We start from the raw sequence: 21,754 nt of genomic DNA on the forward strand, positions 1-21,754 counted from the left end.
CTTTGTTTTAGCGCATAGCCAAAACTAGAAAAATAGGGGACAAAAAAAAGGTCAATTCTGAAAATTTTGAGAACAATTTCGAAAAATTTCCTTCATTAGCCTGAACTTCATCAAGCAGAAAAACCAAAAACAGAGTATCAAAAGCTATATCTACAGGCAAGTTTCCATCAAGCAAAGTTTTCTCAAATCTAAAACTAGTCACAAGATAAACATATCTCTCTTATCAAGATCGGGAAACATCATCACAAGTGGCAAACAGGTCCTTTAAATCAAACAGATTTCTATCCCAAAAACACACTTGTTTAAAACTCCAAGTTGTCAAATCAAGTTTCCATATCAGGAAAGCTTGTAGTCCATATCATTTGACACACTTTATCATGAGGGGGCATCTAAACCTTCACTTTAATAAAATAAAACTTGAGTTTCCAAAACAAGCTAAACTAAATCCAAAAACAAATCAAAGAAAACCATTGATCGCTTGTGCATGACTAATCCTCATATTCTGAGAAGAAAGAATATTTATCATCACACTAAGTTGAAGAAACAACAACCAATTTCTTCGAAACTTGCCAAAAGAAATAAATTTTTATACATCAATCGTCAACTCTTCAAATCTCATCGAACATTCCTTCGTCATATACGATTATATCTTTAAAACAAAACAAATGAATTTGACAAGGAACCATTAAGGAGTAGAGCATTCTGTTAGAAGTCCACATTCAGCCAACAAATAAATCATGGAGGGAAGATCAATCTGACATTCTTTCCCGAAGAGTGCATCACTTACAACATACCCTGAGTCGAACCACCAACCCCTGAACAAAACATTGAAGAAGAGTTCATTCCTTTTGTCACAGAAAGCTTTTACTAGATGCCCAGTATCACTTGCTCTCAACGAAACAAACAAAGTGAAATGCAATTAGAATCTAGCATGAATCGAAGATTATCAAATCCTTTCGAGCATCCAAATCTAGAGGACGCCAAAATTTCTGAAGAACTTATTCAAGAATGTCAAGAAAGCGCTTCATTTCAAAAACTTGTGGAAAGACTCATGGAAAATGACAAGGAAAAATATTTACTCATGCTCACAAGCAAAGGAGTTAAACTTTCAGAAGACTTGGACACAGATATTTTTAGAACAGGATCTCGACATCACGAATATCAAGAATGGCAATGAGAAGAAGAGGCACGTGACCATGAGCAAGATATTCCCGAACAAAATATACCAAAATAGAACTTGCCTGAGCAAGGCATCCCGAAGCAACACATCCCCGAACAAAACGTACTGTTCCATACCCCATTTCAGCCTAGAATTAATGCAAGGGAAGAATTGTTCCCTCGGCAAAATAATGCACCTTTGATTGCTCTTACTCAACAAATGCAAATGTTACAAAGACAAATGCAAGACATGCAATAAGGGACAACAGTATGGTATTCATTAACTGAAATTTTTCCTTACCCGTTTGACAGAAGATTGAATATGGTACCTTTTCCTCCAAACTCAGACGTTCCCAAATTTGACAAGTATGATGGAAAAAGCGATCCCCGTGATCACGCTCAAGAATTTTGTACAATGAGTCTTGAATTTACTCATGATGATACATATTTAATGAGGTTATTCCCAAGAAGCTTGGGAGGGCAAACAATGGAATGGTTATCCAAAATCACACCTCTCATCAGATCATTTGGTGAACTAGTCAACAAATTCATAACCCAATATTCCTTTAACATTCAACATGCTATCACCACGCTAGACATCTGTAACACCAAACAGAAAACAATGAAACATTCATGTTATTCCTTCAACGTTGGTGGTGTATGGTTTCGAGATATCCTCATGATGTACTCGAAAAGGAAAAGATGGAAATTTTCATCAATAACTTGAATAGTGAGATGAGTTACAAACTCAAACTCCAATGCATACCATCTTTTGCTAAATTGATTGAGAATGTCATCCAAGTAGAAGAAGCATGTGTCAAGAAAGGAACGTTGAAATTTTTCAAAGAAGGAACAAGTTCATCCAATTACAACAACCAAAACAACAACAACTTAGACAAATCCAGATTCTGGACTAGAAACAAAAACAACGGAAATGAAAGAGGAAATGAATCAAATGATCCAAAATCAAAGCAGCTCATGCTCGCATTATCAGGTAATCCTCAAGCTACAAAGAATCCCAAAAGTGCTAACCCAGGTACTAACACTTATGCACTGAATACCAGTCAAGATCAACCCAACACAAACAACACCAATAATACCCAAAACAATAACACCAATCGAGGACCTAATCCAAACTCACGAGGTAACACAAACAACTTTCCAAAATGTATTTACACACCACTAGGGAAATCACTGGAGTCAGCATTCAAAGAACTCCTGGCAAACAAAATTATCTCTTTACCTACAATCAGCAACTTCGAACCACAAATCAAACCACCCTGGTGGAATGACTCACACTTTTGTGATTTTCATCGCAACAAAGGTCATCAAACAAATGATTGCATGAGGCTGAAAAACATTGTTTAGGACATGATTGATAGAGGTGATTTAATGGTCGATGGTGTTAAAACAAATGGTGACCACAGAGCTTTCAAGAATCCTCTTCCAAACTATAACAAGGATGTAGCTTCAACCTCAAATGATACACGTGGAGCTCGTATCAATCACATCTACAATAACACCATCAATCACATATTAGTTGAGGACAATCAAGTCAACGTTATCACAATCAAAGACATTTGTGAACATGAATTCATCAACGTAACAACCAGAGCTCAAAAATATGTCTTGAAGGGACATATGTCAACAACAAACACCATACCCAAAATTCAATATGATCTAGTTAGTCAACTGTGCAAAACTCCTGCTCAAATATATATACTTGAGTTGCTAAAACTTTCACCAAAACACAAGGACATCTTGGAACAAGCAGTATTGGAAACAAATGTACCTCAAGATCTGGATGCTGACAAATTCCAAACCATGGTGGCTCATATGACAGGGCCTCATAACCTCACTTTTTCTGAGCATGATAATATCTCATTGAGCCATCCACATAATACTCCACTCCATATTTCAAGTCATGGTCTATAAACACTGAGTTAAATGAGTATTAATAGATGGAGGAGTTGGACTTAATATTTGTACCTTAAAACTTATCTGTGCATTAGGATTCTCTAAGGATTCTATTGATCCACGCAAAAAGATCACCATAAAGGCATATGATGATGAGGAAAGATCATCTAAAGGAACAATGTTGTTGCCAATTCAGGTAGGACCGATACAAAAGGATACTATGTGTCAGGTCTTAGACATAGACCTCACATATAACATCTTATTGGGTTGACCTTGGATACATGACATGCAAGAAGTACCCTCCACATATCACCAGTGTGTTAAATTCCCCTACGATGGGTAGGAGGTTTCTATATCAGCTGATCATAATCCATTTCAGCATTGTAATGCTATGGGGGCAGCGCAAGACAACCTGGTTCCGTATAATAGAGAGAAACATAATTCCTCAGTACTAGATCTTCAAAAAGAAAAGTCTACATTATTGTCTATGGATTTCAAGGAGAAAATGAAAATCAAAGAACAAGGCATGGGAGAATACTCTTTGGAACCCATGTGTTTGGCTAACTTGCCAACATCACCTAGATCTTATGGATTACCTACAACATCAACACATCAAGCAACTCAACCCATCACCAAGTTTGATGGTACATTTATCCAACTCGGCACTCTAGCATATGAATCCTAGGAAAAGGACATCCTTAGTTGGCTATACAAAGATGAGGAAGAAGACAGAGCAGCTACTGTGGAAGTAGCTATACCAACACACTTGTATGGAAAAGGCTACTTAATCATGTAGCAAATGGGATACAATGGCATAGGACCTATTGGTAAATGTCAAGAAGGTGTCACAAAACCATTGGGTCCTCCTTCACAATTCAGTAAAGACAAAAAGGGATTGGGCTTCGAACTCACTCTACTACCAAAAAGGGCACCATGCAAATATTAAAAACCTCAGTGGAAAGCAAAGAAGAAGTACAAGGAAGACTCCTGGCAGGAGGCACTATTTGAGTCAGTAGAGAACATACGTAATGAACGTGAACATCAAGAACAAAAGAACCATCAAGAGAAGCCCATCATTCCAAAGAAGGCAACAGCTTGTGCAGAGGTACATCATATTCAAGAACTAATATCCGACAAAGAGGAATCACCTTTTGATTGTATCATTCCTCCTTGAGCAGAGACAATATATGAACAAATGCAAAAAGTAGAAGCAGGATCTAACATAGAGTTAGAGAAAACTATCCAACTGGTATCAATCATCAAAAACCTGTTCTCACCCTACAACATACCAGTTCACAACACAGATAGAATCTGGGATGATACCTCTGAGATACAAAGTAACGATGTCTACAACCAGGGGAGTGCCACGTCTCCCAGTCACAAAAATGAGCAAAATAAAAGATCTATTACTGAAAACCAGTCAATGGCAACAATAGATCACTCAAAAGTAAAAATAAAGGACGCATCTAAGGGTGAAAACCTTTTTAAGGGACCTAAAGATGGGAGACTTGCCACTCTTCCTGAGCATTATCATGAGCGATCACCCATATTGATTGAGCCCACTCAATCAGTCAATATTGGTACTACAAAAGCAACCAAAACTATACACCTTGCAGAATCTCTAATAGAGGAAGAAAGATCAGAATTTATTAAATTTTTTGAAAAAAAACAAATCAACTTTGCTTGGTCATATGCCGATATGCTTGGGATTGATCCACAATTAATCATGCATCATTTATCTATTGCTCAAGGAGCTAAACCAGTCAAGCAAAAACTAAGAAAGATGAATCCACAGGTAGCACTCATGGTCAAAGTTGAACTAAAGAAACTATTAGATGTCGGATTCATCCGACCCATCGACTATACTGAATGGATCTCCAACATTGTACCAGTATCAAAAACAGATGGCAGTATCAGAATATGCATTGATTTTAGAGATGTCAACAAAGCCTGTCCAAAGGATGACTTTCCTTTGCCCAGTATTGACATAATTGTAGACCTCATAGCAGGCCATGCAATGCTATCACAAATGGATGGTTTTTCAAGCTATAATCAAATCAAGATAGCCCCAGAGGATCAAGATAGAACAACGTTTACCTGTCCGTGGGGAACGTACTATTGGAATGTCATTCCTTTTGGCTTAAAGAATGCATGAGCGACTTATCAACGAGCAATGACGACAATCTTTCATGACATGATGCATACCTTCATGGAAGACTATGTGGATGATTTACTAGCTAAATCCTTCACCAGAGCAGAACATCTAAGCATCTTAGAAAATATTTTTTATAGATTAGAAAAATTATAAGTCAAGCTCAACCCTAAGAAGTGTGTCTTCAGGGTTACATCATGCAAGTTACTAGGCTACATAGTTTCAGCTAAAGGTATTGAAGTGGATCCAGCAAAGGTACAAGCCATTATGGAGATGCCACCACCAAAGAATATCAGCTAGCTTAGATCTCTATAAGGACGACTCCAATCAATCAGGTGATTCATCACTCAATTAGCAGATAAAAGTCTCCCATTCAATCATCTACTACATAAAAATGTGCCGTTCAGATGGGAAGCCAAATGTGTTGAATCATTCTATCAAATCAAGCAATATCTAATGAACCCACCAGTTCTAGTACCACCAATAGTAGGGAAGCCACTCATTCTCTACATTTCAACAACAGACATATCACTGGGAGCATTGTTAGCACAAGAGGATCAAAAAGGCAAGGAATGAGCTATATACTACATCAACAGGACATTGAATGGATATGAATTCAACTATATGTTCATTGAGAAAGCTTGTCTAATAGTGGTATTTGCCTCTCAAAAATTCCAGCACTACATGCTAGCTCACACAATAAAGCTCATTGCAAAAATTGATCCTCTCAAATATTTACTCAATAAAGCAGCTCTTACAGGCAGATTGGCTAAGTGGGTCATGATCCTCAGTGAATTTGATATCCACTACACAGAGTGACGAGCTATCAAAGGACAAGCAATTGCAGATCAACTGGTTGAAGCACCACTACCTGGAAAAAAAACTTTAAAGATCGAGTTTCCAGACAGGGATGTTCTTGCTATCTCCACCACACAATGAACCTTATATTTTGATGGATCCTACATGCAACATGGCTCGGGTGCTGGCATTCTGTTCGTCACCCTTGAAGGATACACTATACCAAGAGCATATAGGCTTATGTTTCCATGCACAAATAACATTGCTGAATATGAGGCATTGGTTATAGGCATCAAAATGACCGTAGAATGCAGAATAACAGAGTTAAAAGTCTACGGAGATTCACAACTAGTCATCAATCAAATCAATAATGACTATCAGACAAAGGACGACAAGCTGCTACCCTACAAGTGAATGGTGGATGATTTCAAACAATATTTTGTACACATCAACTTCGAACAAATACCAAGGTTGGATAACAAAGCAGTCAATGCAATGGCTACTATCACTTCACTACTACAAATCCCAGAGCAACAGAGTCGTTACGAGTTTCTGGTAGAGCAACTATTCTCCCCAGCCTATGACCACTCTGAATCCCATGTTATCTATGCCTTGACTAGTTCCAACTCTCCGTTATATGGACCGATATACGATTATCTTAAAAACAATATCCTACCCATTGACTTATCTCGAAACCAAAATGTAACTTTATCCGACAAGCCGCTCGTTATACTCTTACCGCTGATACTTTGTACCGTTGAGGTCTAGATGGTACTCTTCTTCATTGCCTTGATCATAATGAATCTGACTCCGCTTTACATGAGCTTCACGAAGGTATCTGTGGCACAAATTCAAGTGGTACTACTCTTGCTAAAAAACTTCTAAGAATGGGATATTATTGGCCAACAATGGAAAAATATTCTTACCACTTTGCCAAGAAGTGTCCTAAATGCCAAATCCATGGCAATCTTATACATGCACCAGCACAGGATCTACAACCATTCACAACATCCTGACCCTTTTGCCAGTGGGGACTAGACTTAGTTGGCAAAATTCATCCTTCATCTTCAAATGGACACAAGTTCATTATAACTACAATGAAATACTTTACCAAATGGATTGAAGCAGTCCCCATGACCATAGTGACTAGGAAACAAATTGCCTCTTTTATCCTTAACTATCTAATCTACAGATATGGCATTCTAAGTTCCATCATCACAGATAATGGATGACCTTTCAAAAACCAAGATGTACGAGAACTATGTCAAAATTTCAAAATCCAACATCGTTTTTCTACACCTTACTACCCATAGGGGAATGGTCAGGTAGAAGCATCCAACAAAACAATATTGAAAATCCTAAAGAAAATAGTGAATGATGTAGGCAAAGATTGGCATATACAACTCAATCCAACACTTTAGGCATATAGAACTAGCATCCGCATACCTATAGGCGCTACACCATATTCATTAGTATATGGATCAGAAGCAATTTTACCCTTGGAGGTCAAAATTCCATCTCTCAGAGTCTCTTTGAAAGGCTTAATCCCAGATGAAGAGTATCGAGTTAACCGACTACAAGAGCTTGAACTTCTAGATGAATGATGCCAATGTGCCTACACTCATCTCAAAGCATATCAGCAACGCATGTGCAGGAGCTACAACCATAAGGTCATTCCCAGAATTTTTAAAATTGGAGACCTAGTACTCAAAGAAAACCATAGAAATCAGCAAGATTGGGAAAAGAAAGGGAAGTTTGAACCTAACTGGTTAGGTCCCTATGTCATCATATTAGCCTATGGATCAGGCACTTATCAGCTAACAACTTCAGAAGGATATGTGCTTGACGAACCAACTAACAACATCCATATGAAGAAATACTACACTTGAGTAGTCTAAATGCACAGAAAAATAAAAAATATAAAAAAAAAAAATTCAAAAAAAAAAATCAAGAAAAAGCAAATAAAAAGGTACAATCAAAGCAACTAGTGAAAACCTGGCAACAGGCGCTATTTATGAGAGGATATCTCCTCTATCTATATCCATACCATTATATCCACAGTCAATCACTATTAACCATCGCCTGACAGTTCTATCACAATATCCATCCAGGCCATACTTAGCGTAGTCACTATCCTGGTTTATACGCGTATCCTTTCACCGCATCTCACCATGGTTTGGTAATCACTGTACATATCCATATTGAGATGTACACTTGGCTGGGGGCAACATTGATCAAAACTTGTAGCACAAACAAGCCGTCAAAACTAGTCGCAAACTCAGAACATCATATTCAGCAAAACAACATGATTGCAAAGCAAAACATTGATCACTTAACAAGATTCACAAAATATGATGGATGATTTTCTGAAGTATCAAATGTTGCATCTGGCATAAAGTTTTAACTATTTTTGCACTTGAACTTTTTTTGGATCCTCTATATCTTCTCAACAATGCTTCAAAGCTAGAGAACGTCATGGGGACTCCAATATTTTCCTAGTTTTCTGTCTGTGAGGCGATCATCTATACTATGTAAATACTTGTCTTGAGATGTGATTCACATCATTGAAGACATGAATCCACTTTATGCATATAAATGACTTAATCTTGTCTTTTTCTACACAATCCGCACTCAAGTCATCCTGGTTCAATTATACCTTGATGCTTGTGCTATCTTGCAAAATCAAAAATCATGTAAATTTTTCTTAGGTCATTATAGTTCAATTATACCATTATGCTTGTATAAATTTTCAACATATCCCAAAACAAATCAATGCTCAATGATGAACATACAAAGAAAGCAAACAACACGTGGCTATACATGGATATAAATGCAGAATGAGGATGCTCAAAAACATTAGTTGCATATCATTTTACAATTAGTTGCATATCATTATCATACATCTCATTTTAAAGATACATCTCACAACATATCATTATCATACATCTCATTTTCAAGATACATCTCATAGCATATCATTATCATACATCTCATTTTCATGATACATCTCACAACATATCATTATCATACATCTCATTTCCAAGATACATCTCACAACATCCTGCATTATCACATCATATTCATCACATATCACATCACATACATCTATCTAAGCATTGCATCATCATAGAATAATCAAAAGCATATAGAAAGCATAATTCATAACACATCACATGAAGATCAAAGAAAATGGTGTCATATATATATATCTAAAAAAATGATCAATGTACAAAATATGTCATGTCTGTACCAAATACAACAAAATGATCAAAATACAATGGAGACAACGTCTCTTAGGTATGACTATCTCCTGAAGGTGACGGTCTTGTTGTAGATGACCCAACACCTGGATCTCCAGGATCATGTCTAGGAGGGCCTGTCACACCTATTCTCTCTGTCCTCGACCTAGTCTCTCGAGATCGAATAGATCTCGACTGTGTAAAACTTTGCACTTGGCACTCCCTAGGCACTGCATCCTCATAATGACGTCGGTAATACTCCACCTCCTTGGCTCTCAAAGCCAACTCTCTCAAGGTGTCTCTCATCGGACCAACTGTTGTCGCTCTCTGCACACTCACCGTGAGCTCCTCTGCTTGACCCTGCCGCTCCATCTAAGTATCACACTCTATGGTCAACTGAGTAATCTGATGCTGATGCGCCAACAACTGTGTCTGCAAATGCTGCACTGACAACTGCAACGATCTAATCTGCGCATCCTCTGCATGTGTCGGAATCCGCATCTACAGAGTTACTTGTGAAGGGGTACCCCCTGTCCCTCTACTTGTCCTCGGTGCTGGTGCAGGTAAAACATCCGACGTCCTCCTCCGAGCCGGTCATCTGAAATCCTCATACCCTCCCACTGCCGCTACCACCTCTCCAACCCTCTCCTCACCCCCAACTCTGATAGCCAAACCTCCTCTCCCTCTATCCATCACAGCTCACCGCACAACTCTCTCTGCCCGTATCCCCCTATCACCACCATCACCACCTCTCTCTCCTCTCCTCCCCCAATCGAGTCTCCCTCGATCCAATCTCATCCTCTCCCCTTGCCGACCTCGACCACCTCCTCTATCACCACCTCCTCCATCATCACCTCCTCCGCCACCACCTCCATCCTCTATCTCCTCACCAGCCTCTCCTCGCTGATCATCTTCATCATCGTCAAAAGAGGGAATCATCTCTGCTGGATCTAATATCCGAGCCACTGCACGCACTACAAAGAATGTTGCAAACTCGTCAGTCATCCCTGCATCCACTATCTCAGGGGCATAATCCCAAATCTGGCTGGCTAAATGAAAGAACTCCTCCACTGCCATCATGCTATCAATTGTAGGTCCCCAATCTGGAATGTCTTGTCTCCGTCAAGCATACAAACATGCTCCCTGTGGAATCTCCTACTGACGACCATATTGCCACAACACTTGGCTATGCAAAAACCTCTCAATCACAATGGGCATCCACCCTGTCAAGTGTTTGGTCATATAAACATAGGGAATCTCCATCCCATCCTCTGCCTATACCTCACAACCTATATATGGTCGCCAGACGACTGTATCAATATCATCCAACACTCTCCTCCAGTGCTCTAGTTTTCCTAGCTTACGTTGGACAACTATCCCTCTGTATCCGTATGCATACGCACACCCAACAGGCCTATCTCTGTCCACTAATGGCCTAGCTATGGGAATATGCTCCCATGCCCATACCCGTAGCAGTGTCACTCCAGCTGATAAACTACCGTAACCCAAGTATACCACCTAGTGTAAATCCCTGTATAAGTGAGCCAGCATAGCCGACCCCCATGCAAATCGGCAACCCTATGTCACCATATCCTCCAGAACCAATCCCCACCCCACTACTAGTCCCTTTGACTTACGGTTGGGACATAAGAACCCACCTATAAAACCTACCAAAACTGATGGTAGAGGAGCATAATCTAAATCCAAGAACTCCTGCCACGGGATCTCATACCCACAAATGGTATCATCTCGCAAAATTCGACGAAGTGCCTCAGTCCCCTCCTCCTCAGTCTGCTCATAAGGTAGCAATGAACCTGCCACATGAATCCGTAGAATCCGGTAACAATCCTTAGGTGTCACTATCATCTCGCCTGTCGCCAAATGGAAGGTGTTTGTATCACTATGCCACCTCTTAGCCAATGATGTCAATAAACCTCGGTTTATGATAAACCTAGGCATATCTAACAATGAGGTCAAGCCACACCTCTCAATAATGTCTCTATCTGCCTGTGTCAATCATGGTATCAAGGACCACTGTCTCAAAAATTGTTGACACGACTGAACCACTCCAAGACGCTCCTGTCAAAAAGCAAAGCAAGTCCAATATCGGTTTCCTCATCAACACATGGATATCAAAATCAAATTCATCTCAAAAACTTGAAAACTTTGAACAATTTAAAATCAAGTTCCACATCATACAATCCATCAAATCATATCAACTTGTACCACAACTCAAGTTTCACATCCATATCAACTTGTAAAACAACTTAAGTTCCACAATCAGTGTAGCTTGTAAAACAACTCAAGCTCCACAATTCATATCAAAAACATCATATCAAAATCACATCAAATCTATATCAACTTGAAAAATCGCAAATCAAATCAAGTTATATCGGAACTCATATTCGATAAACAATGACAGCAGACAGGAAGATTGACAGATTGCACTTATCCCAACAGAACTGGCACCAACCTACAAATTTTCTTCATTCCCAAATCACACTATACCAAAATTTTTTCCCTATGCACTAAACCATCTTGTCTACGTGCTAAACTGTTTATCATGCGCTAACCTGTCCTCTCCACGCGCTACCCAATCTACCCTATGCGCTAGCTAGAACCTATGCACTACCATTTTCTTCCAAAGTGCCACCTAACCTACCCCAAGTGCTAAAACTACCCTATGCGCTATTCTATCCTGCTCTCGCACTACGTATCTAGCCCTATGCGCTAGGTCATACCTATGTGCTATCTGGACCTAGCCATGCGACCTCCTGGACACCCTATGTGCGAAGTATCTCCTATGTGCTACCCATTTTACTCTCCGTGCTACTATGTGCACCTGATGCGCTAACCTAGTCTACCTATGTGCTACCCTAAATCTTTCAAACGCTACCTAAATTCATTAAATCCTACGCGCTACAAAATTTATCGTATGCGCTAGGCTTTGACCCCGACACGCTAAAACGTAAAATCCGCATGACAAAATAAAAAATCAAAAAGGGGTCAAAAGGGTTGACTCACTGGTGCTCCATACGCGGTAGGCCTCCGATATCTCCGCACGTGCTCGAATCGATGAGAAGAATACAAAATCGACATGCTGAATTCTCTCTAAGTGTCACTTTCTCCAAAGTCAACAAGCACAAATGAGACAAAAAGGAATAACTTTTTCCCTTTTATAGGGTAAATCAAAACAAGGGTTACTTGGAGGAACATGAAAATTGCTCGTGGTGTCTCGTACAATCCGACCAAACATAATTATCAGGAGATGAATCAATTTATCGCATTCAACATAGACCAAAATTTAAAATTCCATTAAATTTCTCCAAATCAAATCAAACTTTCAAAAAAAAAAATGATTCATCTCCTAAGGGGGCATTATCAATATCATTTAATCAAATCTGAGGCATCGTTTATAAAATCTAAGGCACGACATAAAAAATCAAAACGACACATCATTTTCTTTGAATCAACATGTGCACACACATCACTTCAAAGAGGGGCAAAATGTAGACATATAAAAATGACCATATTCCTAAAGGAATATTTTATGTTCATTCCTCTATTTTAGTTAAAATCTAATTTAACTAAATCACCCACATTCCTCTATTTAATTAAGTAAATTATTCAAATTATTTAGTTAAATTCACTAGAGCCTTTTACATCATTTAATTGAATAAATCATTTTATTTAGTTAAACCCTTTTCTCTCTACTTTTAATTAAATTTACATTTAATTAATAGTCTACCCCAAATTGAATAAATCTAATTTATTCAATTTCCCAAATTGCAACCAAATTGAAATAAAGCAATTTATTTTAATTAATCCTATTATTCCTCACCCACTTGCATTTTCCTACATCTCCCACTTGCCTCCTAAACCCTATTCCTAATTTCTTCTCGAATCCATCTAATCCTAATCAATTAACCCTAATCCTATTCATTATCCCCTTTCCCTAAATTTGAGGAGGTCACTTCTCAAATTTGGAGTAAAGTCTTCAAAATGCATTAAAGCCTTTATCCATTCAACAAGCTAACTTGTTGAATGCCCCCATATTTGGAAGGACTCTTACAAATTTATCCCCAAAGTCTTCAAACCATTAATGGTTAACTAACCCTTAGTGGCATGGTTAGAGACTTTTTACCTAACTCAACCTCCATCTAACCCAAGGGTCTCATCAAGCATTTATTGCTTTGACCATGTTTATTCCTTTAACCTTTGCACAAGAGTTTACCCCTTGGGTAAAAGCTTTATCCATTGGATAACCCTAACCTAACCTTAACCCTTACCTCCTAAGGTATCCATCATGTCTTCTCAAGCATTTAATGCTTCCTATCTTTCCTCTCAACCAGCCTTATGTTGACAATTGTCACCATTTCATTGGTGAAAATTGTAAACATGGATTAACAATTTTCAATCTTGACCCTTGATTAACTCTTTCAATCTCGACCATCCATTGCCCTATTTTCACTATAAATAGAGCTCTCCTTCCTTCATTTTGAGGACCCATCCATGCAAGATTTTAGTATCTCATTTATGCTCAATTTTATCAATACATCTAGTCTCTCTTTGCAATAGGAATTAATCTAATAAGCATTTTAGACTATTTCCTTTATCATTAGCTTAACTCATAAACTAGTATATCATGTTAGGATAGTATTGCTACTAATCTTGTCATCTTATAATCTAGTTTATTGCATTTGTAGAATCATGCATAGATAGGATGAATTCATGTTAAAATCAATCAAAAGCATCCCTCGTTCTTGCATTAGTCATCCCTAAGTCACTTTTCTCAATGATCTGAGAGCAAAGGCATTGGCTTGAGGGACCTTGTGAGAGAGAGAACCATGGAACCAACCTTGGGAAGTTGAGTCATTCTTCATGACTCCATAACTTGCACCAAGAAGTCCTGTGGGTGTGTGAGAAAGCCTCTTTGAGCTTTATTTTTCACATTTTAAGTTTCATCGACCCGCTTTTCCCGCATACACCCACCATTTCTTGTAATACACTTGCATCCATGTCTCTGGATACTATTGAATCTTGCAATACTTTGTCCAGAATTTCTCTATGAATTGGTGAATTTCTGAGTAACTCAAAGGGTGAGATTTGAGTGAGAGTATTCTTTAGCTGATCCACAAAATTAAAGTTGCTGGTTTGATGAGGTGCTTCAGGAGGTACTCCTTGCAATGTGACTTTGGATATGTGGGTTACCACTGCACAATCTTTTTTTCTAGGGTTGATGGAGATGGTTGCTACCATTGCATCCCCTTCACTAATTGCATTGATTGTATAAGCATATGCAACCTTGGTGTAGTTGGTTGTATTGTCTTGTCCTTTTGATGTAGAGGCTTGTCCTTGATTATGCTTCACAAAAGGATCTTTGTATATGATATGCACTTGGTTTGTTGATCCTTTATCTGTATATATTATTATATCACCTTGATCTATGAGGTACTTGATGAGATTTTTGAGCTTGTAATAGCTAGATTTTTTGTGTCCTTTGGAACGATGAAAGTCACATAAATCATTGTCATTCCACCAAGCCAGTTTGAATGGACCTAGTTCATAAGGTCTTTCTTCTAGAAAGGTGATCATGTTTGTTTTTATCAACTTCTTTAAAGAAACATCAATAGGTGGGAGATTTCTTCTTGGTGCCATATTTCTTGGTGGTCTAACTGCATTAGATTGCACTGTATTGGTGTTGGTTGAAGTTGCATTATTTGCTCGTGACTAATTCACATTTTTTGTAGGAAAATTGTTTGGCCCTTGTAATGATATTGTGGGTTGAGCTCTATTAACAACACGGGCATCCACAACCCCATCATTTGTAACATTCTTGTTCTTAGACCAAAACTTTGGCTTTTCAGTGCTTGTATTCATGGCTGGCCCATTATCTTTGTAATGTTTTAGTATTCCTTGTTCTAACAATTCCTTCTCACACTTTATGGCTTTTTCTATGATTCCTTTGAAAGTGATTATACATTGCATTTGCAATGGATATTTTACTTGAGGAACAAGGTTCTCAGAAAAATTGTCACCTTGTTCAACTTTGGGAATATGACCGAGACATATGCGGTATAGAGCTCTCCATCTTTGTAAGAATGTAGCAAATTCTTCACCTTCCCTTTGTATAGTTGCACATAAATCCATTAGGGTAATTGGATTGTCTATGTTGAATGAAAAATTTTTGATGAATAGCTTAGCCAACTCACCCCATGAAGCATTCATCGATGGTAAATGTGACAACCATTCTAATTTCATCCCTCCAAGAATTTTGGGGAAGAGGTGCATTAAGTATGTGTCTTCTTGGGTGGTGCAGGAGCACCCTTCAAAGGGCTCCCACCATTTGTTTTGTTTGTGTTCTTTCTTCTTTATGAAGCCATTGTATATAAAATAAAGAGCCATGTTCTCATTGGTCATAGTTAAGGTCCGAGTTGAGGTCTTAGGGTCATAAGTCAAGATTGAGATTTTCTTGAAAATAGAGGGTATGTGTGCCTTTGAGGTGTTTAGGGGTCCTTCATGGCATGGTAGTGTCCTTAGGTTGGTCCAATGTGGGTCTAGGAGTCAAGAAAAGCAACATTGAGAAAGTTGCTCAAAAGTTGCAAAAGTTGCATGACAACTTTTAAAAGTTGTCAAGCAACTTTTACACCTAGAGGCCAAAATTCTTAGTTTGGCGTGGACAACCCTAATATGGGCACATAGACCAAGGAGAGGGTAGTATAAGTAGTTTCAAACCCTAAGTTAATGGGTTGGATGTCAGATGTTGTATGGCCCAAGCAAACTAACTGACTGTGACTGCAATTTTTGTTGCCAGTTGACACAAATGGAGTAAAGAAAGATCATTAATGTATTGATTTTCATGCAAAACTATGTGGAGTGTCTTGTATGGTGTGTTAAATTTAATTTTGAGCAATTAGATCAGGTTTTGGTTTGTAAGTGAGGTGTGTTTGTAAAAAGTTTGTAATTTGCATTCTCTCTGTCCAGTTTTGGATTGGTTTGAATAAATGGGCTCATAACTCCATTCCCCATTGTGGAATCACCATGAAACCATGGGGAATGAGAGTATAGACCCTGTACTATAGTTCAATGCAATTAGGGCCCTTGAAAATGCAAGGAGTCCATATAAGGACCCACTCCTAGGTGAGACTGGACAGTGCCCGAGTAGGAAGGGTCAAGTTGCAGAGGTCTTGGAGAGCAAGGAAGGACAGAGAAGAAGGCACCCTTTGGAGGAGTTGTAGAGGGGTGAGTGAGGCATCATTAGTGTGAAGGAGGAGCCTCCACCAATCCAGACAAGGTGGCTAAAACACAAAACATACACTGTGACCCAGGTAGGGCATAAAAACCCTCATAAAACCCTTAAAAACCCCAAAATTCGCCGAAGGCACTGTACGGCCACTTGGAGCCCCAAAACTAGAGAAATACTTGAGCCCTTGCTAAGTGAATGGTAGTACATTTTGGGATTTTGGGTAGTTTGTTCATCGTCTGTGAGAGGGAGCCCTAAAAGGACCGGGTAGGAGACCTAATTGGTCAAAATCCTTGTAGCCCTATTTTGTAGGCAAAAACACTGAACAATGAAATCGGTAAGGGGTTGAAAGTTTGCAACTTCTTGGGGGCACATGGATGGATGTAAAATATGGTTTAAGACCTATCCTAACCTTTCTAGGACCTAGGAAGTAGTAGGAAAATCCAATCCCTTATTAAGCATAGTTAGGGGTTTTGAGTCTCATGAGTAGGTGAGACCTTAGGTGTAGCACTGCAACTCATTGGTGGGTGGATTGGGCAAGGTCAGGGGATTCCTCAAGCAAGGGAAGTCCTAGAGACCTTAGGGTGTGAAGAGAACACTAGGTGATCCAAGGGAAGGATCCAAGAGCATAGACTAGGCTAGTCTATCCCAAACCCCATCCCATCAGATTGGTATCAGAGCAGGTTAAAGGTTTGTTGGACTGTGTATGTCTCTATATACTGGTGAATTAGTAGGGGAAAGCACAATGGTCACTAATGCAGAGCTGGCTACGGAGGTAGAAGAGAAGAATGAGAAGAATAGCCTCCTTGAAGAAGATATGAGCGAGATAAGGGATAATCTGTAGGAAGTGGTGGATCAGAGGACACAAGGACCTTGGGGAGAAGACACCAAGGATAAAGGCAAGAAAACTATAGACATAGATGACATTATACCTAAACCAGATCCCTTGTTTAATGAAGAACCATTTGTGAAGGCTATTAAGGCTTTGAAAACCAAAGCTTTTGAAGGATTGCGACATTTCAGTGGAAGGATGGACATTGATACCGTCATGGAATGGATTGAGGGCATGGAAAACCACTTTGAGTGTGAGGGAGTGATAGAGGCTCAAAAGGTTAAGGTTGCCAAATCAAGATTAAGGGGAGCAAATTTAACATGGTGGAAGTACCTACAAGAAGAAAGAGTTAGCATGGCAAAGCTACCTATTGCCAATTGGAAGGCCATGGTGAGTAAGATCAAAGAGAACTACTTACCAGAGGATTATGAAGTCCAACTTCATAAGAAGAGACAGGGTTTGAAGAAAAAAGACCTTGATGTGACCTCCTACACCGAAGAATTTCAAAAACTGTGTCTTAGATCTCCAAGAAGATGAATCTATTAAGGTGGCTAGGTATCTAAGCGGCCTAAAGTGGAACATTCAAGAGGAGATAAGCCTATGGACTCCTACTACTATTCAAAAATGTCATCAACTTGCTATCAAGGTAGAAGAGAGGAACAAAAGGAAAGGAGACTCTAATAACAGGGGTAAAGGTAGAGGTAGAGAACAAATGAATCACCGAGGTGGTTACCAAAGCAAGGCAAATGAGCAGAGGAACCAAGGAGAAGCCAAGTTGACTGAACATAGCAATGAAACCAATCTCAGAGGGGGCCATTCTAGAGGAAGAGGTGAACAAGGTGGACCAAGTAGGGGTAGAGGTACCGGCAGGGGTAACTCCTACTTTGCAACTATGAAGTGCTACAACTATGGACAATTGGGACACCCGACATATAGATGCCTGACAAGCCTACATCATCAAACAGTGGAAAGAGGGTTGCTTATGCACATGAAGACACATCAAGCAGCAAGACAATTGAAGTGGACCATATTGAATCAGAGACTGGAGAAAATCTGATGTTCAATAGGGTCTTGATAAGATAGCCAGTCAAGAATGAACCTAAACATAGGAGAGCATTGTTTAGGGTGAGATGCAAGATCCTTGGTAAAGTTTGCAAGGTGATAGTTGATTCAGGTTCAACTGATAACATAATATCAGAGGAGGCAACCAAGAAGTTGAAACTCACAAGGATACCCCACACTAACCCATATAAGGTGACATGGTTGAATCATGAGCAGAGTGTGCTTGTCAATGAACAGACTTGGGTAGAGTTTTCTATTGGAGGATACAAGGATAAGATCCTTTGTGATGTGTTACCTATGGATGCCTGTCACCTATTACTAAGTAGACCCTGTCAATTTGATAGGAAGCTGATCTATGATAGAGAGGGGAACTCCATTTCATTCAAGAAGGACAACAAGACCTTTAAGATTCAGTCTTTGACAGAGAATGAAAGGGGAACTTCAAGAACACCTAGTGTCTTATTGGCTACTAGTAAAGAGTTCTTAAACTTGCTACATGAGGAGGAGATAGTGAAGTGTGCCATCTTTGTGAAGCCCAAAGAGGAGGAAGACAAGTTGCAGGCAGAGGTACCCAAGGAGGTGAAGCAAATGTTGCAAGAGTATAAGGACATAGTGAGTGATGGAGCACCTGCAACACTCCCACCAAGAAGGTCTATAAGCCATCAAATAGACTTTGTTCCCGTAGAATCCCTACCTAACAAAGCTGCATACAAGCTCACACCTGATCAAAACAAGGAGGTAGCAAGGCAAGTGCAGGAGTTATTGGAACAAGGACTGATTAAGAAGAGCATCAGCCCATGTGCAGTCCCGGTAGTGCTAGCATCAAAGAAGGGAGCCAAGTGGAGACTTTGCACTGATTCAAGGGAAATCAATAGGATCACCATAAGGTATAGGTTTCCTATTCCTAGAATAGAGGATTTGATGGACTGTTTAGGAGGTGCTATGTATTTTACCAAGTTGGACCTTAAAAGTGGTTATCACCAGATTAGAATCAAGGAGGGAGATGAGTGGAAGACTGCTTTCAAGACCACAGAAGGATTGTATGAATGGCTTGTGATGCCATTTGGACTCACCAATGCTCCAAGCACCTTCATGAGGTTGATAAATGAGGTGTTAAAATATTTCACAGGCAGGTTTGTGGTGGTGTACCTAGATGACATTCTCATCTATAGCAGAACCAAAGAGGAACTCCTTGAGCATTTGAGGTTATTCTTAGAGAGGTTGCATGAGGAGAAGTTATCCATCAACCTAGAGAAGTGTGACTTCTTGAAGCAAGAGCTGGTCTACTTAGGATTTGTGGTGTCTAAGGGAACCTTGAAGATGGATCCAAGCAAAGTGGAGGCAATCTTAAATTGGCCTGCACCTAGAATAGGGACTAAAGTTAGGAGTTTCCATGGATTAGCCCAATTCTATAGAAAGTTTGTGAGGAACTTCAGTGGCATATGTGCACTAGTCCTTGACACCATAAAAGGAGGCCTTAAAACTAAGTTTAAATGGACTAAGTAGGTTGACAAAGCATTTCAATTATTGAAGCAAGAAGTAGCCACAAAACCTATCCTTCTCCTACCTACTTTTGATAAGCTATTCACATTGGAGTGTGATGCAAGTGGAATTGTAGCAGGGGGTGTATTGAGTCAAGAGGGAAGACCTGTGGCATTTTTTAGTGAGAAGCTCAATGAAACAAAGAAGAAGTACTCAACCTATGACCTAGAGTTGTATGCATTAGTGCAGTCTCTAAAGAAGTGGAGGCATTACCTACTTCCAAAGGAATTTGTGGTGTTCACAGACAACCAGGCATTGAGTTACATTAACACTCAAGAGAAGCTTAGCAACAGGCATTTGAAATGGATGGAATACCTCCAATCCTTCACCTTCACCATCAAGCATAAGAAGGGGCAACTCAACAAGGTGGTAGATGCTTTAAGCAGGATGTTGTTGACAGTTCAAGAACTACAGTTGTAGAGCATGGGAATAGAAGGTTTCAAGGACCTCTATGAAGGAGATGAAGACTTCTCATCAGCTTACAAGGTTTGTAAGGAGTTTGAGAACCATTTCCATGGTGAGTATGCAGATTACACTCTCCAAAATGAACTCTTGTTCAAGGGTAATTAGTTGTGTGTGCCAAGAGGATCCATGAGGGAAAACCTCATCCAAGAGAAACACAATGGTAGTTTAAGTGGACACTTTGGAGTCAACAAAACCTTGGATTTAGTACAAAGGTACTACTATTGGCCAAAGTTGCCAAGAGATGTGAAGAGGTATGTGGAGCAATGTGGTGTATGCCAAAGAGCAAAAGGAGGATCAAGCAATGCTGGTCTCTATCAACCATTACCGGTCCCAAATAGGCCTTGGGAATGTATAAGCATGGAATTTGTAGTAGGACTTCCCAAGACAAAGACAGGTATGGACAGAATCTATGTGGTAGTAGATAGATTTTCCAAGATGAGCCATTTCATTCCATGTAGAACTACACATGATGCTAGCTATGTTGCACATCTCTTCTATTAGGAGATTGTTAGAATTCATGGATTCCCTTTAAGCATTGTTTCAGACAGGGACAGCAAGTTCATGGGCCATTTTTGGCAAACATTATGGAGGAGACTAGGAACTAACTTGTCATTTAGCTCAGCTTACCATCCTCAAACTGGTGGTCAAACTGAAGTTATCAATAGGGTGTTAGGCAACTTGTTGAGGTGTTTAACTAAGGAATATGGGCAGACATGGGACCTAATCATTCCTCAAGCAGAGTATGCATATAATGACAGTGTGAATAGGACCATTGGTAGAAGCCCTTTTGAGGTTGTGTAGGGCAGACAACCAAGGGGAGTATGTGAGTTGAGAGACCTTGGTACTTTGGAGATGAAGAGTGGATGAGCAGAGGACTTCACTCAAACCATCAAGGAAGTCCAAGAGCAAGTCAAGAAAGCCATCCTTGAGTCTACTCAAAAAATGAAAGCAAAAATAGATGAGAAAAGGAGAGAGGTTCAGTTCAAGGTGGGTGACTTTGTGATGGTCCATTTGAGCAAAGCTAGAATGCAAAGTGGTAAGCCTACCAAACTGCAAATGAAGAGGGTAGGGCCTTGTAGAATTCTGGCAAAATATGGTGAGAATGCCTATAAGGTTGAAGTTCCTTCAGACTTAGCCATTTCACCAGTCTTCAATGTTGTTGATATGATCATGTACAGGGGTGAGATAGAAGGGCAGACTGAGAACCAAGCCAAGGTACTACAAGACTTGGATGTGAATGCCTTACCACAAGTGAAGCAGCCTATAGCAGAGGAGGTTTTGGAGTCAAGAGTAAAGAAGTCTACTAGACACTAGGTCTACATGGAGCACTTGATGAAATGGGCAGG

The 21,754-nt window shown here is 39.6% G+C and overlaps 2 protein-coding genes across 2 annotated transcripts in view; both read right to left on the reverse strand.

Annotated features, from left to right (window-relative positions):
* The window catches only part of LOC131874050 (uncharacterized), a 57,811-nt gene extending 48,175 nt beyond the window's left edge, over nucleotides 1–9,636 (reverse strand). Inside the window, exon 1 of the mRNA XM_059217266.1 lies at nucleotides 9,604–9,636. Coding sequence (XP_059073249.1) covers nucleotides 9,604–9,636 — 33 coding nt within the window. The remainder of the gene's footprint in view (nucleotides 1–9,603) is intronic.
* A 327-nt stretch (nucleotides 9,637–9,963) lies between these two features.
* LOC131045084 (uncharacterized) lies at nucleotides 9,964–10,269 on the reverse strand. Its single transcript, XM_057978604.2, has one exon. It carries the CDS (start codon nucleotides 10,267–10,269, stop codon nucleotides 9,964–9,966), a length of 306 nt encoding a protein of 101 aa, XP_057834587.2.
* Between the last annotated feature and the right edge of the window lie 11,485 nt (nucleotides 10,270–21,754).

Source organism: Cryptomeria japonica, chromosome 3, assembly GCF_030272615.1.
Source record: "Cryptomeria japonica chromosome 3, Sugi_1.0, whole genome shotgun sequence".
Lineage (NCBI taxonomy): Eukaryota > Viridiplantae > Streptophyta > Pinopsida > Cupressales > Cupressaceae > Cryptomeria > Cryptomeria japonica.